Source organism: Eupeodes corollae, chromosome 2, assembly GCF_945859685.1.
Source record: "Eupeodes corollae chromosome 2, idEupCoro1.1, whole genome shotgun sequence".
NCBI lineage: Eukaryota > Metazoa > Arthropoda > Insecta > Diptera > Syrphidae > Eupeodes > Eupeodes corollae.
Window position 1 is genome coordinate 112,390,946 of NC_079148.1, and position 19,301 is coordinate 112,410,246.

At 33.0% G+C, this 19,301-nt stretch overlaps 1 protein-coding gene across 1 annotated transcript; it reads right to left on the reverse strand.

The window, feature by feature from the left end:
* Window positions 1–17,365: 17,365 nt before the first annotated feature.
* LOC129945186 (uncharacterized) lies at window positions 17,366–18,286 on the reverse strand. Its single transcript, XM_056054843.1, has 3 exons — window positions 18,158–18,286; window positions 17,781–18,092; window positions 17,366–17,704 (listed from the first exon to the last, which is right to left on the reverse strand). The coding sequence occupies exons 1-3, from the start codon at window positions 18,284–18,286 to the stop codon at window positions 17,366–17,368; spliced, it is 780 nt and encodes a 259-aa protein (XP_055910818.1).
* Window positions 18,287–19,301: the final 1,015 nt, after the last annotated feature.

Consider the following 19,301-nt stretch of genomic DNA (forward strand, 5'->3'; position numbering starts at 1 on the left):
TAATAGTCCAATAACTCAAGCAAGTTCTGAATAAATTTGAAGAAACTGAATTCGTTACAGATAGTAACCTTATTAAATAGCCTTATTAAATTCTGTAATTGTAAATTATCGTTTTGCTCGTAAATATTACTGCTGTAAGTAAAAAGGTTGCTTTAGACCCGAATGTGTCGATTCCGCGTGGTTCTCAGGAATTTAGACTATCTTACGGTACATTAAGGCCTTTTTGCATTTGGGTCTACACCTGAATCCATACAAAGTCCACATCACGCAAAAACTGAAGCAAGCTGACCCTTCACAACGTCTCGTAGAGCACATTTCTCACTCAGTGGGTATGTTTTTAAACAAAACTGTCGTATTTACATCCACAAAAAGTCATTGTTTGGTGCTCTGTTTGGTCCAAAGGTGTGATTGGACCTTACTTCTTCGAAAACGACGATGGAAATTGACTGTCACCGTATGATAACTGATCTTGTTTTTACCTGCTATAGTACCCGTGCCATGATGGTTAGTGCGTTGGACTATCATGCCAGAGGTCTTGGGTTCGATCCCTGCCTATGTCATCTAAAGTTTTTTCACGGGTACTGCCCAATTCTCCAAGAGTAATTCTTTTCATGAAAAGTGCTTTCTCAAATTTACTGATTATGCAGATGAACCATCAAGTCGTGGGTACTAAAAAACCAATATTCGTGAAGTTATGGCTGAGATACCGGCCAATATATGTCAAAAAGTGGTCGAAAATTACCTCAAAAGACTCGATGATTGCAACAATTTGCGTAGTGATCAATTAAATGACGTTCATGAAATATCATGAACAAAAATATTGTAAATGTTTTTTATTAACGTGTGAAATGAAAATGAAACCACAAAATTGATAATCATTTACTTACAAAATATGCATTTTATTGCTGGAAATAGACCTTAAAAATAGCTTGTTATTGAAAATATGTCGGAGTGAGGAAATTGACTATAATTTAATTTTGGTAATACAAAAACAGAAAAATATCATGTATAGCTTAGCTATAAGAATTAATATTATATTTACTTCCGAATAATTTCATTTTGAAAATTCACGTTTAAGGCAACTAGTAAATTTTTAAATAAAATTCAACTTACATTCATTCTTAAACAATTGGTGTACATTTTCTTTCTACTTAAATATCATAAGAATAAACAACGATATTGAATTCCGGTAATTTAAAAAAAAAGTTGTACTAAAAATATACACTTGCTTAAATATTAAAAACATTCAAAGTAATTATGTTAAAAAAGAACTTACATAGAAGTTGTTACTCCAAAAAAGAGCCTCGAAATTTATGAAATTAAAAATTATTCAATACCGCCCTTAAAGAGTTTTCCACAATTATGATGCCCACACAAAAAGGACACACGATTTCTATTTTGGCTCATAATATCAAAGACGTCCTATAATTTCTCCTTATCTTTCTTTCCATCTTATCCAACGATGTTAAACAAAGCGATTCATTTCAAAACAACATAATATACCTAACATCACTAATAGAATAATGTTCTCCAACACAATACTCCACTAATTCATTAATGGCTATAACTACCCGTCCTGAATCTATTTGTGTGTGTTCTTTAATCCAATAAAGAAATATCATATCACATTATGCCATTAGTTGACACAACATAATGTAGTACATGTAGTATAATCAACAGGATCTGAATTATCCAAAAATATGTATCCCCCCAAACACATTATCTGAATCTTAATTATTAAGGTTCCCATTTCCGGGATATATGTGAAGAGGGGCAAACATTTATAATTTTGTTAGAAGATTTCTCACTCTTTTGTCCTTATAAATGTATTTTTACAGTTAACATAGTATCGCTAACATATAAAATATAGGATGATGGAAAAATTCAAAATTAAAGATTGCCCAGAGATTCATTAACGTTGTTAGAAAAATCCTCTTGGGATCCATTATTTACATATGGATGTGTGTAAAGGTAGAGTAAATAAAATTCCTCCTTACCTTGATGACAGTGAGAGAGGTTATCTTCAGATATAAACAATATAATTACATCCAATATATATTGATATAGGAAAATATAGTAGATATCTCTTAAGCTCCATAGAAACTAAAGTTGTTATATCTCGTATACCTTTTCCATGCATAAGTTTTATTTAGATTAATGATCCCTAATAAAGTATAATTAGGAACCTTAATTTAGAACATGAGAATATATATTGTTAATTTCCGCTCAATTTCTTTGATATATTAACAAAACTATATTGGCATCTATAGTAACAGAGGTATTTGGCAGTAAGCACCCAACGATAATTCCAAAATTAAGTTTGTTTACCTTGAACAAAAAATAGAGATTCATTAAACCAGAAAGACAGGGATTTGTAGCTTAATACTCGTATTTAACACCCCATAGGTTTTTTTGTCTTCGTTCTAAAGAACACAAAATTGTCATCCATTACACCCATGCCTTGTTTGGGAAAAGAAGCTGCATCTTAACAAATTTTATTGCCACTTAAAGTTCGTTTATATCTTTTTCCCATTACCTAGACAAAAAAAATATAGACGACTTTAGTATCTCAACCTGTACCTGCACCATGTACCTGTTTTGTATCTGCCAACGCTTTAGTTTTTCATTCTGTAATAATTAAGGACTTTATCTACATCTGGACATCCTGGAAAATTAAATAAAGTAGACAACGCTGTTTTTACAGTAACTTTCTGAACCGGATGTTAGCCATATTTTTGTTTTCCTTATACAAATAAATTTAAGTGTTAAATAAATTTTCTTTTGTTTCCGTTGGCTTTTGTTGTATACTTTCTGTTAAAACTAAGTAAGATCTGGAGTTTAAGATTTTTTTTTTAAATTTAGCAATTTAATAGAACTCATTGAAATTCTACATAGATATGGCACATGTATCATCGGATGAACTGCGAATACGATCTTAAATCTTAGGACTGATAAGAAAAGCTGTTTCCATTTTACTTATTAGTATCCTCCTGTATCTGATGTTCATTTTATTTAAAGTCCGCCCAAGTACATACAAAGAAAATGAACAACTGAGTGAAACAAACTTGCACATGTATCCAACTTGTTTTAAAGATTAAAACAAAATTTAGATTTCAAATTATTTAAATCGGTTCATTAGTGCATTACAAAATTTAAAACAAATAAGCTGTTCTATGGGGGTACCCTTCTAGAGGATGATATACATTTATTTTAATTAATTAAAAACAAACGTGTTTGAGAAAATGTCATACAAATTTATCGACCTTTTTTCGAGAAAATTCGAATTTTAGATTTCTGACCAAAACATTTTAATTGGAAGTACTAATTTGTCTTCTAAAAAAAATGTAAAAAGTGCCTAGCGCGAATCTGTATAAGGCCTTAATTGACAAGTTTGAAGTCAAATCACCATATAGCTTAAGCTGTTGGGGAGAGAACAGGAACACGAACGGCTTTTATTGCAAGGTGCAGCTTCGTATACATCAGGGCCCAAACTACCAATACCTGATAACGTGCCATAACTTTCGCGATTTTGAAGATTTCTATATGTTGAAAACATAGGAAATTTATGAACACAAACAATTATCTCTCTTCGTGCTTTCAAACATCTTTCAAAAACATATTTCTAACTTCCCATAGGAATTGTTATTGTTATTGGAACGATTTGTCGAATTGAAAATGTTGACATTTCTCAACGGTTCAAGGTCCCTAGAGTCCGTACGTCTGTATGTTAGCCACGTTGTTCGTCGTCCATAGCTCAAGATGCAAAATAGATATCAACTCCAAATAAATTTTATTGTACGCAGAAAGATGCAAAAAGGACTCTCAAAAAAAATTGGGTGAAGGTTTTTTTACCATCTGTCAGTTTTGACATCTGCCACTTTTGATATCTGACATTTTTGACACCTGCCACTTTTGACATCTGCCACTTTTGACATCTGCTACTTTTGACATCTGCCACTTTTGACATCTGTCACATTTGAGCTACTGAGTGTGAGTGACAGTGGTTTGGTTTGTTTGATTTCAGAAATATAAACTGAAATCAAACAAATAAATTACCAAACCACCAAATAAATAAATAAATAAATAAATAAATTAATAAATAAATAAATAAATAAATAAATTAATAAATAAATTAATTAATTAATAAAATAAATACATTTTTGAACTTTAAAAAGAAAATATTCTCATATTAAAAAATAAATTATTTGAATTTTAGAATTTCCAAAAGCTCAAATAATATTTTAAAATAAGATCATATTCCCCTTTATCTATTTCCATTTCTTCGCTCTCAGTTTTTTTCTTTAAGCTAATTTTGCTCACATTTTTTAAAAAGTTTCTTAAAAGGTATGAAATCATTTTTATTTTTAACTTCAAATTTAACGTTCTCACTCCCGAAACTTTTTGGCAATGTAATTTTTGAGGATCGAGGTTATATTTATAGACAAATATGAACTTCAAGGCTTACTATGATTTTCATTTTTAAAATAATGGACAGTGGATTCAGCAAAGTGTTTTTAAAACTTTGAGCATATGCCACTTTGCAAATCTGTCGCTTTTGACATGTGTCACTTTTTACACCTGTCACTTTCGATATCTGTCCTTTTGACATCTGTCAATTTTGACTTCTGCCACTTTTGACATCTGTCAGTTTTGACATCTGACACTTTTGATATCTGACATTTTTGACACCTGCCACTTTTGACATCTGCCACTTTTGACATCTGCTACTTTTGACATCTGCCACTTTTGACATCTGTCACATTTGAGCTACTGAGTGTGAGTGACAGTGGTTTGGTAATTTATTTGTTTGATTTCAGAAATATAAACTGAAATCAAACAAATAAATTACCAAACCACCAAATAAATAAATTAATAAATAAATAAATAAATTAATAAATAAATAAATAAATAAATAAATAAATAAATAAGTTAATAAGTTAATAAGTTAGTAAATAAATAAATAAATAAATAAATTAATAAATAAATTAATTAATTAATAAAATAAATACATTTTTGAACTTTAAAAAGAAAATATTCTCATATTAAAAAAATAAATTATTTGAATTTTAGAATTTCCAAAAGCTCAAATAATATTTTAAAATAAGATCATATTCCCCTTTATCTATTTCCATTTCTTCGCTCTCAGTTTTTTTCTTTAAGCTAATTTTGCTCACATTTTTTAAAAAGTTTCTTAAAAGGTATGAAATCATTTTTATTTTTAACTTCAAATTTAACGTTCTCACTCCCGAAACTTTTTGGCAATGAAATTTTTGAGGATCGAGGTTATATTTATAGACAAATATGAACTTCAAGGCTTACTATGATTTTCATTTTTAAAATAATGGACAGTGGATTCAGCAAAGTGTTTTTAAAACTTTAAGCATATGCCACTTTGCAAATCTGTCGCTTTTGACATGTGTCACTTTTTACACCTGTCACTTTCGATATCTGTCCTTTTGACATCTGTCAATTTTGACATCTGTCACTTTTGACATCTGTCAGTTTTGACATCTGACACTTTTGACATCTACAACTTTTGACATCTGTCTTTTTTGACATCTGTCACTTTTGACATCTGTCAGTTTTGACATCTGTCAGTTTTGACATCTGTCAGTTTTGACATCTGACACTTTTGACATCTACAACTTTTGACATCTGTCTTTTTTGACATCTGTCACTTTTGACATCTGTCTCTTTTGACATCTGCCACTTTTGATATCTGACATTTTTGACACCTGCCACTTTTGACATCTGCCACTTTTGACATCTGCTACTTTTGACTTCTGCCACTTTTGACATCTGTCACATTTGAGCTACTGAGTGTGAGTGACAGTGGTTTGGTAATTTATTTGTTTGATTTCAGAAATATAAACTGAAATCAAACAAATAAATTACCAAACCACCAAATAAATAAATAAATAAATAAATAAATTAATAAATAAATAAATAAATAAGTTAGTAAATAAATAAATAAATTATTTAATTAATAAAATAAATACATTTTTGATCTTTAAAAAGAAAATATTCTCATATTAAAAAATAAATTATTTGAATTTTAGAATTTCCAAAAGCTCAAATAATATTTTAAAATAAGATCATATTCCCCTTTATCTATTTCCATTTCTTCGCTCTCAGTTTTTTTCTTTAAGCTAATTTTGCTCACATTTTTTAAAAAGTTTCTTAAAAGGTATGAAATCATTTTTATTTTTAACTTCAAATTTAACGTTCTCACTCCCGAAACTTTTTGGCAATGAAATTTTTGAGGATCGAGGTTATATTTAGGCATTTCCACAGAATCTTTCATTTTCAACAATTAAATTTTTTTTTTTTTTATTTTGAGGCACATCTATAAAGAAACATTTTCTTGATTGTTTATCATCTAAATAACAAGAAAATACTTGCGTGATTCATTTTGAAACATCGTTAATAAATATCTTCTGTTCTGTGCAGTGCAGTGGATATGTGTTCATTCAATGAAAAACGGTCATTTCATAAAAAAAATTGATTTTGTACTGTCGTACAAACTTTTAAATTTAAAAAATTCGATCAACGGCTTTTTTTTACTATTGATCATTCTTAAAATTATCATTCACAATCATTTATTTTTCTATAAGATCTTATCGATAGGTGTGCCGCTAAAAAAATCACATATTCTATACCAATCACGTTTTCAATTTTAAACTTTAAAATGCCATTATTTATTTTTAAATAGAGGCACATGATCCAATTAAATTTTAATTAATTTATTGATGGATAGAAAATAATTTAAGCCTATAAAATATTACCAGAATCGATCGTTGAGAAAGTTATATAGAGAAAAAGATCAGATTTTAATATTGGTAAAAACGGAGGTACTCTAATTTAATGGCTTTGTACTATTTTTTAAATGGTAGCACACCTTTCTTTCGAGGTTTTTCTATCAGTGTATATTATAAATAATTATAAATTAATGATGTTAAGTTGTTTCAAAGGTCGTTGAAATGTTTTTTCTTTATAAAACTTAATAAATTTGTATCTGGTACGCTTGAAATGTGCCATATTTAAGCCTATTTTTTATTAATTTGAATTAAAAAATTTAATCCAATCAAGTCAAAAGCAGGTTATATAATTGAAATAAGTCATGATACGAAAATTTATTCATTTAGAAAGTGCCAATTTCATTTCTAAGGCTCAATATACTGTGGTAACATGAAAGTTAAAAATACTGTGGAAATGCCCATTTATAGACAAATATGAACTTCAAGGCTTACTATGATTTTCATTTTTAAAATAATGGACAGTGGATTCGGCAAAGTGTTTTTAAAACTTTAAGCATATGCCACTTTGCAAATCTGTCGCTTTTGACATGTGTCACTTTTTACACCTGTCACTTTCGATATCTGTCCTTTTGACATCTGTCAATTTTGACATCTGTCACTTTTGATATCTGTCAGTTTTGACATCTGACACTTTTGACATCTACAACTTTTGACATCTGTCTTTTTTGACATCTGTCACTTTTGACATCTGTCAGTTTTGACATCTGACACTTTTGACATCTGCCACTTTTGATATCTGACATTTTTGACAACTGCCACTTTTGACATCTGCCACTTTTGACATCTGCTACTTTTGACTTCTGCCACTTTTGACATCTGTCACATTTGAGCTACTGAGTGTGAGTGACAGTGGTTTGTTAATTTATTTGTTTGATTTCAGAAATATAAACTGAAATCAAACAAATAAATTACCAAACCACCAAATAAATAAATAAATAAATTAATAAATAAATAAATAAATAAATAAGTTAGTAAATAAATAAATAAATTAATAAAATAAATACATTTTTGAACTTTAAAAAGAAAATATTCTCATATTAAAAAATAAATTATTTGAATTTTAGAATTTCCAAAAGCTCAAATAATATTTTAAAATAAGATCATATTCCCCTTTATCTATTTCCATTTCTTCGCTCTCAGTTTTTTTCTTTAAGCTAATTTTGCTCACATTTTTTAAAAAGTTTCTTAAAAGGTATGAAATCATTTTTATTTTTAACTTCAAATTTAACGTTCTCACTCCCGAAACTTTTTGGCAATGAAATTTTTGAGGATCGAGGTTATATTTATAGACAAATATGAACTTCAAGGCTTACTATGATTTTCATTTTTAAAATAATGGACAGTGGATTCAGCAAAGTGTTTTTAAAACTTTAAGCATATGCCACTTTGCAAATCTGTCGCTTTTGACATGTGTCACTTTTTACACCTGTCACTTTCGATATCTGTCCTTTTGACATCTGTCAATTTTGACATCTGTAACTTTTGACATCTGTCGGTTTTGACATCATACACTTTTGACACCTACAACTTTTGACATCTGTCAGTTTTGACATCTTACACTTTTGACATCTACAACTTTTGACATCTGTCTTTTTTGACATCTGTAACTTTTGACATCTGTCACTTTTGGCATCTTGTTTTATAGGCTAAATTAAATTGCTATTAATAAATTAAGATACTTTAAATGGTGTACCTAGTATTCATAAGGTTGATGCTAAATTATTTTATTTCTACAGGGTCAGTCAAAAGTGACTTCGTGATTTAAACAAAGTGATGCATTTGCAATGAGCACCAAGCTTCATGCTCACAGAGCCATTTGGTCGTGTTCAGAAATTAAATTAGGGCATCTCGCAAAGTTTATCAAGATCTTTAATGAATGCACTTCCGAAGCTTAACAATAACATTCTAGAACAGACCGGGGGAGGACATTACAGAGAAAATGAATTACTTTCATGTTGAACTCCGGCATTGAGTTTCTTAGGGATACTCAACCTTGCTGAATCCTCTTCTCCCGACATTGTTGGACCAGTATAGAGGATGTTGTGACCGAATTGATTCCCATAACATCCGCCTATATGTCAGTACAGATAGCGGTGTTTTTGTTTTGGTTTGAAATTGATTTAAGTATTTTGCATGCTTTTTTAAATGCTAGTAATTCCGCTTGACTTAGACATTTAAAAACTCAGAGAAGATTCCCGACCCAACACTCCATTTTTAACCCGTCGCGTCATGAAAAATAGTGGTATCGAAGTCTTTCGTAACTATACCATCCCCCTAATCCAAAATTAAAATCTTTACTGAGTTCTTATTAAGTCGTTGTCTATCTCAAAAATATCCGCTGAAATAAGTCCGTGTTGTCATGTCATACCAAAAAACAATAAAGTTGGGAAAAATTGATTTTCGACTAAAATATCTCCCCATGAATTTGAGATATTGGCTTAAAATTAATTTAAGGTTATAAGAAATATTGCTTTTAGCATTCAGTAAAATTTTAAGAAAAATTAAATTAATTTTACAAAAACTAAAAACCTAAAAAAAAACTTGGTAAAAATGTACTTTCGACTCAAATACCCTTTCAAAATTTAAAAATATTGGCTTCAAACTATTTTTATCTCACAGAAAATATTGGTTTTGATATCCAGTAATCTATTTATAAAAAGCTTACAGTCATTTTTTTTTTCATACAAAATTCAAATCTACAAAAAACATTACTTAAAATTGGTAGGAATCGGTTTTCGACTCTCGTTAACTAAAATACATTTTGAAATTTCATCCTAGGTAAACATTTTAAAATTGTTTAGAAGAATTCAACTGACAACTTTTTTAACAAAGCACAAAAACCTACAAATTTTTTACGCAAATCGACAGACGTGATTGGAAGTTATCAGTGTTGGTCTTCCCCAGCCTCTTTTTTCATATTCATTTCCGACCATATGCAGAAACCTTATAACTTTTAAAAAGAAAATTATTTGTATGCTCTTTGGAACTTTTTGTTTGTTTTAACGTTTTTTAACTTCCCATAGGAAGTTATTGTAATGGGTCCGATTTGTCAAATTGAAAATTTTGACATTTCTCGACGTTTTAAGGTCCCTAGAGTCATACGTTCGCGACGTTTTTTTCGTTTCCCATTGTTCAAGAACCAGTAGAGATATTAACTTAAAATACATTTTTTTGTACAGATAATAATGCAGAAAAATTCAAAAAGGACTCTCAAGAAAATTGAGTGGATGGTTTTTTTTACCATAGCAGTTTTTTTTTAAAAAAGTGGAAATTTTGGTTAACCCTAAGCTTGAAATAAATTTTATATTATATATTGTAACGTGATACCAAATAAGTATATTTTTGTAAAAAAATAAAGCTCTTTTTTATAAATCAAAAAAAAAAACGAAAAAAACTTTGTCACTTCGAAAATTTTATCAATAAAAAATTATTGTTACTCCAAAACAATTTTGTGCAACGAAATTTAAACGGGATCATGACAAAATCTAGAATGCCAAAAATCTCGAATGCCGAAAATCTCGAAAATAAAAAAATTATCTAGAATGCAAAAATCTCGAATCCACAAAGATCCAGAATTAACAAAAATCTAGAAAGACTCTATCTAGAAAAAAAAGTTATTCAGAATGTATGTTTGAATTTTTGAGACAATGTTTAAAATTCAAACATACATTCTGGATAACTTTCTTCTTTTGCATTCGAGATTGTTTTGTTGTAGATTTTGGCATTTCGAGATTTTATTTTCTAGATTTTTTTTTTCGAGATTTTTTCCATTCTCGATTTTTGTTTTCGAGATTTTCAAATTCGAGATTTTTACTTTCTAGCTAATTAATTTCAAGATATCGTGGTAGACCCAATTTTAACATTTGATACTTCCTATGGGAAGTTAAAAAGGTGAGAATTTGGTAAACCGTAAACATCTCACGAACCAATAATTTAAATTTTGTATTGTAACGCGGTACCAAATAAATATATATTTTTGGAAAAAAAATTTAACTAACTTTTTTTTATAAATCAAAAAAAAAAAAACTGAAAAAAAGTTAAGCGGTACAATTTTGGGAAAATCGAATTCACAGTTTAAAAAAAAAACCTTAAAAAAACATTACTCAAAGATGGAAAACATTGATTTTCGACTCAAATATCTTTTAAAAATTTGAGATTATGGCTTCCAACTACGTTGACAAAAATCGAATAGACAGTTTTTTTTAACAAAAAAAAAAATAAACAAAATTCATAAAAGTTCGTAAAATTGATTTTCGACTCAAATATCTTTTCAAAAGATCGAGATTGTGGCTTCAAATTAACTTTATTTTCAAAAAAGATATTGTTTTCAACATTTAGTAAAATTTTTAGGAAAATCGAACTGACAGTTTTCTTACAAAAAAATACAAACAAAAAAATCGTTACTAAAAGTTCGACTCAAATATCTTTTAAATAATTTGATATTATGGCTTTTTTATATAAAAAAAATTGATTTTCGGTTCTCGATATCGAAGATATATTTGCTTATATTAGAACTAAAAACTTTTAAGAAATGCTACTAAAATTGGTAAAAACTGGTTTTCGACTAAAAATCTATTTAACAAAACTAGATTTTCAAACTACACTATTTCTTTATATTCAAAATATTGTTGGTAATTTTTAAATTTTTAAGAATAATGCAACTGACACCTTTTTATTACAAAAAAACACGAAAACCTGCAAACTTTTAAGCAATATAAATCGACAGATAGGATTGGGAAGTTATCAGTGAGTGTCGTATCCCGGCCTCTTTTTATATTTGGTTTGTTGAGTTGATAAGACCATTCAATAAGAAAAACAAAAATAAGGGAAAGTAATGTAAAAAAGTTTAAGAAATTGATTGTTTGCCTTGTTTCCAAATTTTTAATTTGAAAAAAATGTTGACTTAAAATGTCTTAGACAGAAAATAATTGTCGTTAAGATTTGACATTTTAAACAACTTTACTTACTTACTTACTTAAGGTGGCGCTACAGTCCGGGCGGACCTGGGCCTCAACTAACATGCGTCTCCAGCCAGCTCGGTCTCTAGCTAGCTGTCTCCAGTTTCGCACTCCAAGTTGGTTGAGGTCCTCTCCAACCTGGGTGCGCCACCTAAGTCGCGGTCTTCCTCTACTACGCCGTCCCTTGGGATTGGATAAGAAGACCTTATAGGCTGGACCGTTGATGCCCATCCGCTCTACATGACCTAGCCATCTAAGCCGTTGGACTTTAATTCTTCTAACTAGGTCAGTGTCCAGCCCGTACAGTTCGTTGTTATATCTTCTCCTCCATTCTCCATCTATGCGTACGGGACCAAAAATCACATGAAGAATTTTTCTCTCGAAGCATCCTAAGACGCTCTCATCTTTCTTTGACAGGGTCCAGGCCTCAGCGCCATAAATGAGAACCGGGATGATGAGTGTCTTATAGATGGTGATTTTACATGCTCGAGAGAGGACTTTACTTCCCAATTGCCTTCTAAGTCCAAAGAAGCAGCGATTTGCAAGAGTTATTCTTCGTTTGATTTCAGCGCTGGTGTGGTTGTCTGTATTAATAGCGGTACCTAGGTAGACAAAGTCCTTAACTACTTCAAAGTTATAGCTGTCCATGGTGACGTTTTGTCCAAGACGTCGTCGTTCAGTGTCCTTTTTTGATGATAGCATATACTTGGTCTTGCCCTCATTAACCACTAAACCCATCTTCTTCGCTTCCGTCGCAATACTCAAAAACGCTCCACTGACATCACGCTTTGATCTTCCAATTATGTTAATATAATCTGCGTATCCGAGTAATTGGATGGACCTTTAGAAGATTGTGCCTCTAGTGTTAACGATTGAGTTTTGCACAACGATGTTGAAGAAGTCGCATGACAGTGCATCGACTTGTCTAAAACCTTTTTTGACGTCAAATGCATCGGTAAGATCTTTTCCGACCTTGATAGAACAGCGTGCATTCTCCATCGTCATTCTGCACAAACGGATAAGTTTGACAGGGATGCCAAAACTAGACATTGCTCGGTAGAGCTCTTCCCTATAGATGCTGTCATACGCGGCTTTAAAATCGATAAAGAGATGGTGGGTATCGATATGAAGCTCCTGGGTTTTTTCCAAGATCTGCCGTAGCGTGAATATTTGGTCGATAGTGGACTTTCCTGGTCTGAAGCCGCACTGATAAGGACCAATCAGGTTGTTGACGAATGGCTTCAGACGTTCACATAATACGGCAGAGAAGATCTTATACGTGATCTTATACAATGTTAAGGAGACTGATGCCTTTGTAGTTGGCGCAGTTGAGAGGGTCTCCTTTCTTATATATCTGGCACACTGTGCTGAGATTCCACTCATCGGGCATGCTTTCTTCCGACCATATTTTGCAGATGAGTTGGTGCATGCTCCGTTCCAAGTCATCGCCTGCTGCGTTGAATAGTTCGGTGGTGATGCCGTCAGCTCCAGCAGCTTTGTTTGACTTAAGTTTAGATATATGTAGCTATCTTCACTTCGTCAAGGTCGGGTAGGCGGAATTGTTGATCTGCGTCGCCGAGGTTGAGTGGTTCTATCTCCCTTACAGCGGAATTCGGTTCTTCATCGCCGTTATATAATTTGGAGAAGTGATCTTTCCATATTCTCAGCATCGACTGTGGTTCTACTAAGATGTTCCCCTTATCGTCTTTACAGGCTTCGGTTCGTGGCTGGTACCCTTGGGAGGTTTTTTTTACCTTTTGGTAAAATTTACGAACCTCATCCCTGTTGTGTCATCCCTCTATCTCCTCGATCGCGTGCTTCTCATGCTCTCTTTTTTTGCATCTAAGAAGCCGGTGCTCCTCTCACCTCTTCTGCTCGTAGAGCTCGCGAGCAGCTCTAGTCCTTTAGTGCAGCGCCGTTTTGTATGCGTCTTGTTTCGCTGCGTGCGCTTGCAGTCATTCGTCGTCAAACCAGGGGTTTCGCTGTGGTGGCCGTGTAAAACCTAGCACTTCAGAGGCGGCATCTCTGATGGCTGCAAGGCGATCTTGCCACTGGTTTTCAATGCTTAATGCAGGCAGCATAGGACTCCTTAGGAGGTTATTAGAGACTCGATCGGAAAAGGCAGTCTCTTGCGATTGTAGCCGTCTAACGTCGAATCTTCTCACAGTACTTCCTTGTTTTGGCTTGGATCGGGATATCCGTACCTTGGCTACAAAGAGATAGTGGTCGGAGTTAATGTTGGCCTCTCGGAATGTTCGGATATCCTGGATACTGGAGAAGTGTCGTGCGTCGATCGCAATGTGGTCAATCTGGTTGACGGTTGATTGATCAGGAGATTTCCATGTCCCCTTGTGGATATTAAGATGCGTGAACTGCGTACTAGCTACCAGAACGTCTCGCCTCCAGCGGAATCGACCAACCTGAATCCGTTGTCGGAGGTAGTGTCGTTGTCGGAGGTAGTGTCCCGATTATGCCAACAAAAATGTCTTCTCTTCCTAGCTTGGCATTAAAATCTCCTAAGACAATTTGTATATCATAGCCAGGGCACTGTTCATATGTCTTGTCCAAGAGCTCGAAGAATATGTCTTTGGTGTCTTCATCTTTCTCCTCCGTTGGGGCATGCGCGCATATTAGGCTTATGTTGGCGAATTTAGCTTTGATGTGGATTGTCGTGATGCGCTCGCTCAAACTGTTGAAACTCAAAAATTTTTACCTGAGCCTAGTTCCAACAACAAATGCACACCCAAATAGAGGCTGTCTTTGTTCTCGGTAGCAGTCGCCGTAGTAGATGTCGCAGTCTTTTAGTTTCCGTTTGCCCGGTCCATCCCATCGCGATTCTTGGATATCTGTAATATATGCCTTGCAGCAGTTTAGGGCTTCCGCTAATTGTTCGGCTGCACGTGTTCTGTTAAGGGACCTAGCATTCCACGTACATATCTGAAGTTCGTTGTCCTTATTTCGTTTGCGTGGGTTGTCAACAGTGAATCCGTCCGTATTCGAGGCTTGTTGGTGCTTCGATATATATAACGATATGTATAACTCCAAGGAAGGGGAGCCGGATAAACCGCTCCTTACAGGCTTGGGTTCCGAATATGTCGAAGAAGCCCTATAAGGTGTTCACTAAATAGTTCAACCTTACTGGAACTGTAGACCCACCGTTGATTCCATCTCGAGAATTCGTACGCTGCCGCCTGGATAAGGAGAGGTGCCTTAGTGGAAACACCTCTCTCTTTTAACAACTTTCCTACTCCCTATTTCCTCGGCATGGAAAAAAGTAAAAGTTGGTATACCCAATATAGTTGTTGTTATAGTATATTTTATAAAGTAAGTTTTATACCCAAAACAGGTAAACCCTAAAGATCTACGACCTAAAAGTCGACTATCATTCTTTCTTAAGACCTTAGGAAGATTAATTTGTATCTATTCAAGGCCAAGTATGGATACAAAATTTCATTTGTTAACCCTCTCTATATTAAGGAAATGCAAATAAAGTTCTCAGACGAGGCTAATTACCTTGGTCTTATTTTAGACAAAAAACTTGATTGGGAACGCAATATACAAGAAAAAGTCAACAAATCTACTATAGCTCACTTTTCTTGCCAAAACGCTATTGATTTTAAATGTAGCTAACAACTTTCACCTCCTCTATACACGCATTGCTCTTGTTTAAAATGGCAAATTATACCTAGGAGAATTATTCTACACGATCTAAACGATCTTAATCATATTTCCGTCATCAGCTGCTCATATGTTTCATAAGAGACTCAAAAGTGTTTCATTGAGCTTAGAAGAAAGCCGCAAGATGCATGTGGTATCACAATCCATTACATATTAAACTGGCCTAAGTTTGGGTTAGGCTTGAAATCATCTAAAACCACATAGAAATTTTAGGATTATTTATTATGTCAACATCATTAACAACTCACCAAGAAATAATCGATTAGACGCAACTGTTTTTTCTATTCAACTGAGAAAGTTACTACACTATCCTTATTTATAGTTGTTGTTAATGAATTTAAGCATTTTTTAGGAAGAATTAAATAAAACAAGATACACATGTGCGAAATTTTGTGCACTAAGAGAGGCTAGTTTAACTTTTCGTTTGTTTTTGCTACAATCATGCCAAAAAAATTATATAATTTCCCGGACAAACAAAAATTGGGAATGATTAGCGTACGAAGCAGTTTATAATTAGTTGTTTTTGTATATTTTATGCAGATAAGATATTAAAATGCTTGGCTTCAAAATACAGCATAATATCAAGGACTTTAGAATAATTTTTGTATGCAAACTTAATATCTGCTACGAAAGAAAATGCTGTTGGACCAATATACGGAAGTAGCATTGTAAATTATTCGAGTATGTGGGTATTTCACTATGAAACACGCCTTGTGTGTATATAATTTCATTCTGTACGAGCGCATTTTACCTAAAAAAAAGTACTTTATAAAATATCCCGGTAGTTTCGGGACGTGAGACAAACTTAATATAATATTCAGACGTCGAATTACCATATAAATTATGTGTCTCTCCGTGATACATACATATATAACGTTAAAGTACATATAGCCTTTGCAATTTGTGATGTTGTTTAGGAGAGAAATGTTGTTATTTGCTGGAAAAGAAAACAGGTTTTAAAAGTCCTTCATCAAGAGATTTATTTTTCAATTTATTTCAAAGCAAATTAATTTAAATTCACAACTTGACAACTTTCATCAAAAGTGTCATTCTCCCGTACTAATATCAATAAAAATTATTAAATTTGCATATGATTATGTAGTTTTACTCTCAAGCACTGAGGCGTATACGTATTTTTTTTGTTGAACTCGATATGCGACTTCAAAACACTTACACATAGATTTCATTATAATTTAAAAAAATATCGAAACTCGAGTTTTAGTGTTCCTAATAAATAGGACTGAATGGTTAAATACACTCCAAAATTTTAGGCATGATGGTTAGTGCGTAAGACTGGCATGACAATGGCAGAGGTCTTGGGTTCGATCCATGCCTATGCTATCTAAGATTTTTTTCACTGATACTGCCTCTTACGAGGAATTTTATAAATTCCCCAAGAGTAATCCTTGTCATAAAAAGTTCTTTCTCAAATAAGCCGTTCGGATTCGGCTTAAGACTGTGGGTAACCTATATCCCTGCCAACAGTACTCGCACACAGGAATCGTTAAGAGTTGTAATTCATTAGGTCGTAGTTCTCAATGGACTGTTGTGCTACTCAATTTTTTTTTAATATAAGAAAAACGAAAATCAAAAAATGTCCTTTTCTTGTCCTGATTTTACGAACTTCAGTCTTTAAGGTCTAGAAGCATGTGGTCTAAGGGAGTTAAATTATTGGTGGGCAGTTGTGATCAGCTCAGAAACTTTTGCTGCAAATTTGTGGTTGTTCCGTTATTTTATTCAATATATTCTTATTCCGGCTATAAGCATCATTAATCACAGGTCGTTAGACCTTAGGAGCGTTTTGACGTAAACCGGTATTTGGAAACACTGAAAATTCTGAGCCCGTATCTACCTAAAACTGCAATTTTGACGTCTTGTCGGTGATGAAAAGACGGCTGTCATTTACCTTCATCAATGACATCCGTTTTCGTTTCCCGCTTGCTGGTTGAAATCAAATAGTGGGTTGCAATTTCTTGCTTTAGATCCCCATTTACGATGGAAATAGCAAAAACCAGTTGGATCGTTGTTTTTCTTCTCGATTGAAGTTGGTGTTGGATTTCTGTGTTGCCAAGCACGAGAGCGTGACCTCGATCTTTTCAGCCTGCGATTTTGGTCTCCTCTGTTCATGTGCATGGCTTCAACTTGCTTTGGCAGTAGTTCCACTTTCTGTGAGAGACTCAAAAATGAAGGATTTTTGGGGGCTAGATGTGCTGACAACTTGTTTGTGTGAAATGACGTCGTTGATTCTGTCTGCGATGAGACCAAGGTTATCGAGATTTGTTGGATTTCAGCTGTACCAGGAGGATGTGCAGCAAGCATAAATTGCCTTTAAGGCATCATCAGTCATTGTACCACCAGCTAAATCCTTTAATCGTTGAAGAAACTGAGATGGTTTCCTGTCACCTATCTGTTCTCGATCTAGCTTTTGCCTAATCTGTGTGTCTCTAGACGGGGCCAAACGAGAAATGAGTTCTTCTTTCAATCGAACATATGCATTACCTTGTGGTTTATTGATGGTGACGCCTTGTATTGCTGGAGCTGTGGACGGATCTAGATGAGCAATAACGAGGTTAAACTTTCGGGCATCAGATGGCAAATTGACCAATGTAAACTGTGCTTCGAGTTGTGCGAACCAGAGCTTCACGTTTTCTCGCCAAAAAGATGGTAGTCGCACTTAAGCATGGCTAGATTTAATCTCCGTACCTCTCGCCTGCTGGGAAAGTACTTGTTGCTGGAGTTCTGGCAATTGCGCTCCAATGCTTTGATTGAATTTTCTGTGGGAGCATCAGCTTTAGCGTTCACAGGAGGTGAGTAGTCAATGGTTCCAGGCATTTTCTTTGTTCGCCGTGACAAAAAAAAAATCTCAACACAATATATATACATTTAATTTTATTAGTCTGTGGATCAAGTCAAGGGTCACCAATTTAGGAGCATGTCGATTAAATTCAATAAAAAAACGTGACTCAATGTATTGAATAATATATTAAAAGTTTTATTTATAAAGTAATCGATTTAATTGATTATTGGGTTAAGGCAAATTAAAGGATTATTTAGCTGAAGGCAAATCGACGAATGATGATGATGAAGCAAAAGTAAAAGTGAGCAGATGATGATCTGAAATGCTCAATATTATTTATTTCACTTTCAAATTTGAATATTGGAAATAACGGACGTTAGCTAGATAGACTCCTACTTTGAGTATAGAAAGGCTTGTCAATAATGCCTTGGGGATTTCCCGTTTTTCAAGGGCTTTGAAGAATTTCAAGGACTCAATCAGTGAAGATGTGCCACTGGCATCGTCTTTGGATCTGAGACTTTATACAAAAATATTTTATAATGATGTTTGTGGAATTCCTTATTCGTTAACACAACATGATACAGCAGCAATATTTTTAGTTCTTTTTAAGTGACGCACATGGTTTTAATTCCTGATATCACAAACTTTTCCAAGCATACAATTCAAATTTTTCCATCAACTATTCGAGAACGCTTAAGTTTTTGTAATAAATTATAAATATTTCATTTCGTTATTGAGAAGATTTTTTTACTTGCGAAATTTAAAAAAATCGTAGTTTCAAAAGTAACACTTCTGTCAGGTGTCCAAATAAAAATCTACTACAAATGAAACTTCTTATTGGCAAATCATCTATTTCATTAAGAACTTTGAGAGACGATTGGTAATTCATTAAAAAACACAAGAAAAGCGTTTTAGGACTTGAATTTTTTTTTATTTAAAACAGCTTTCATATAAAATTTCAACCCGGACTAGATAATGTTGCGAATAGAGGAGATCATTTTATTAAATTTGTATTGTATAAATTCTACTTAACATCGATAAGTGTGTACT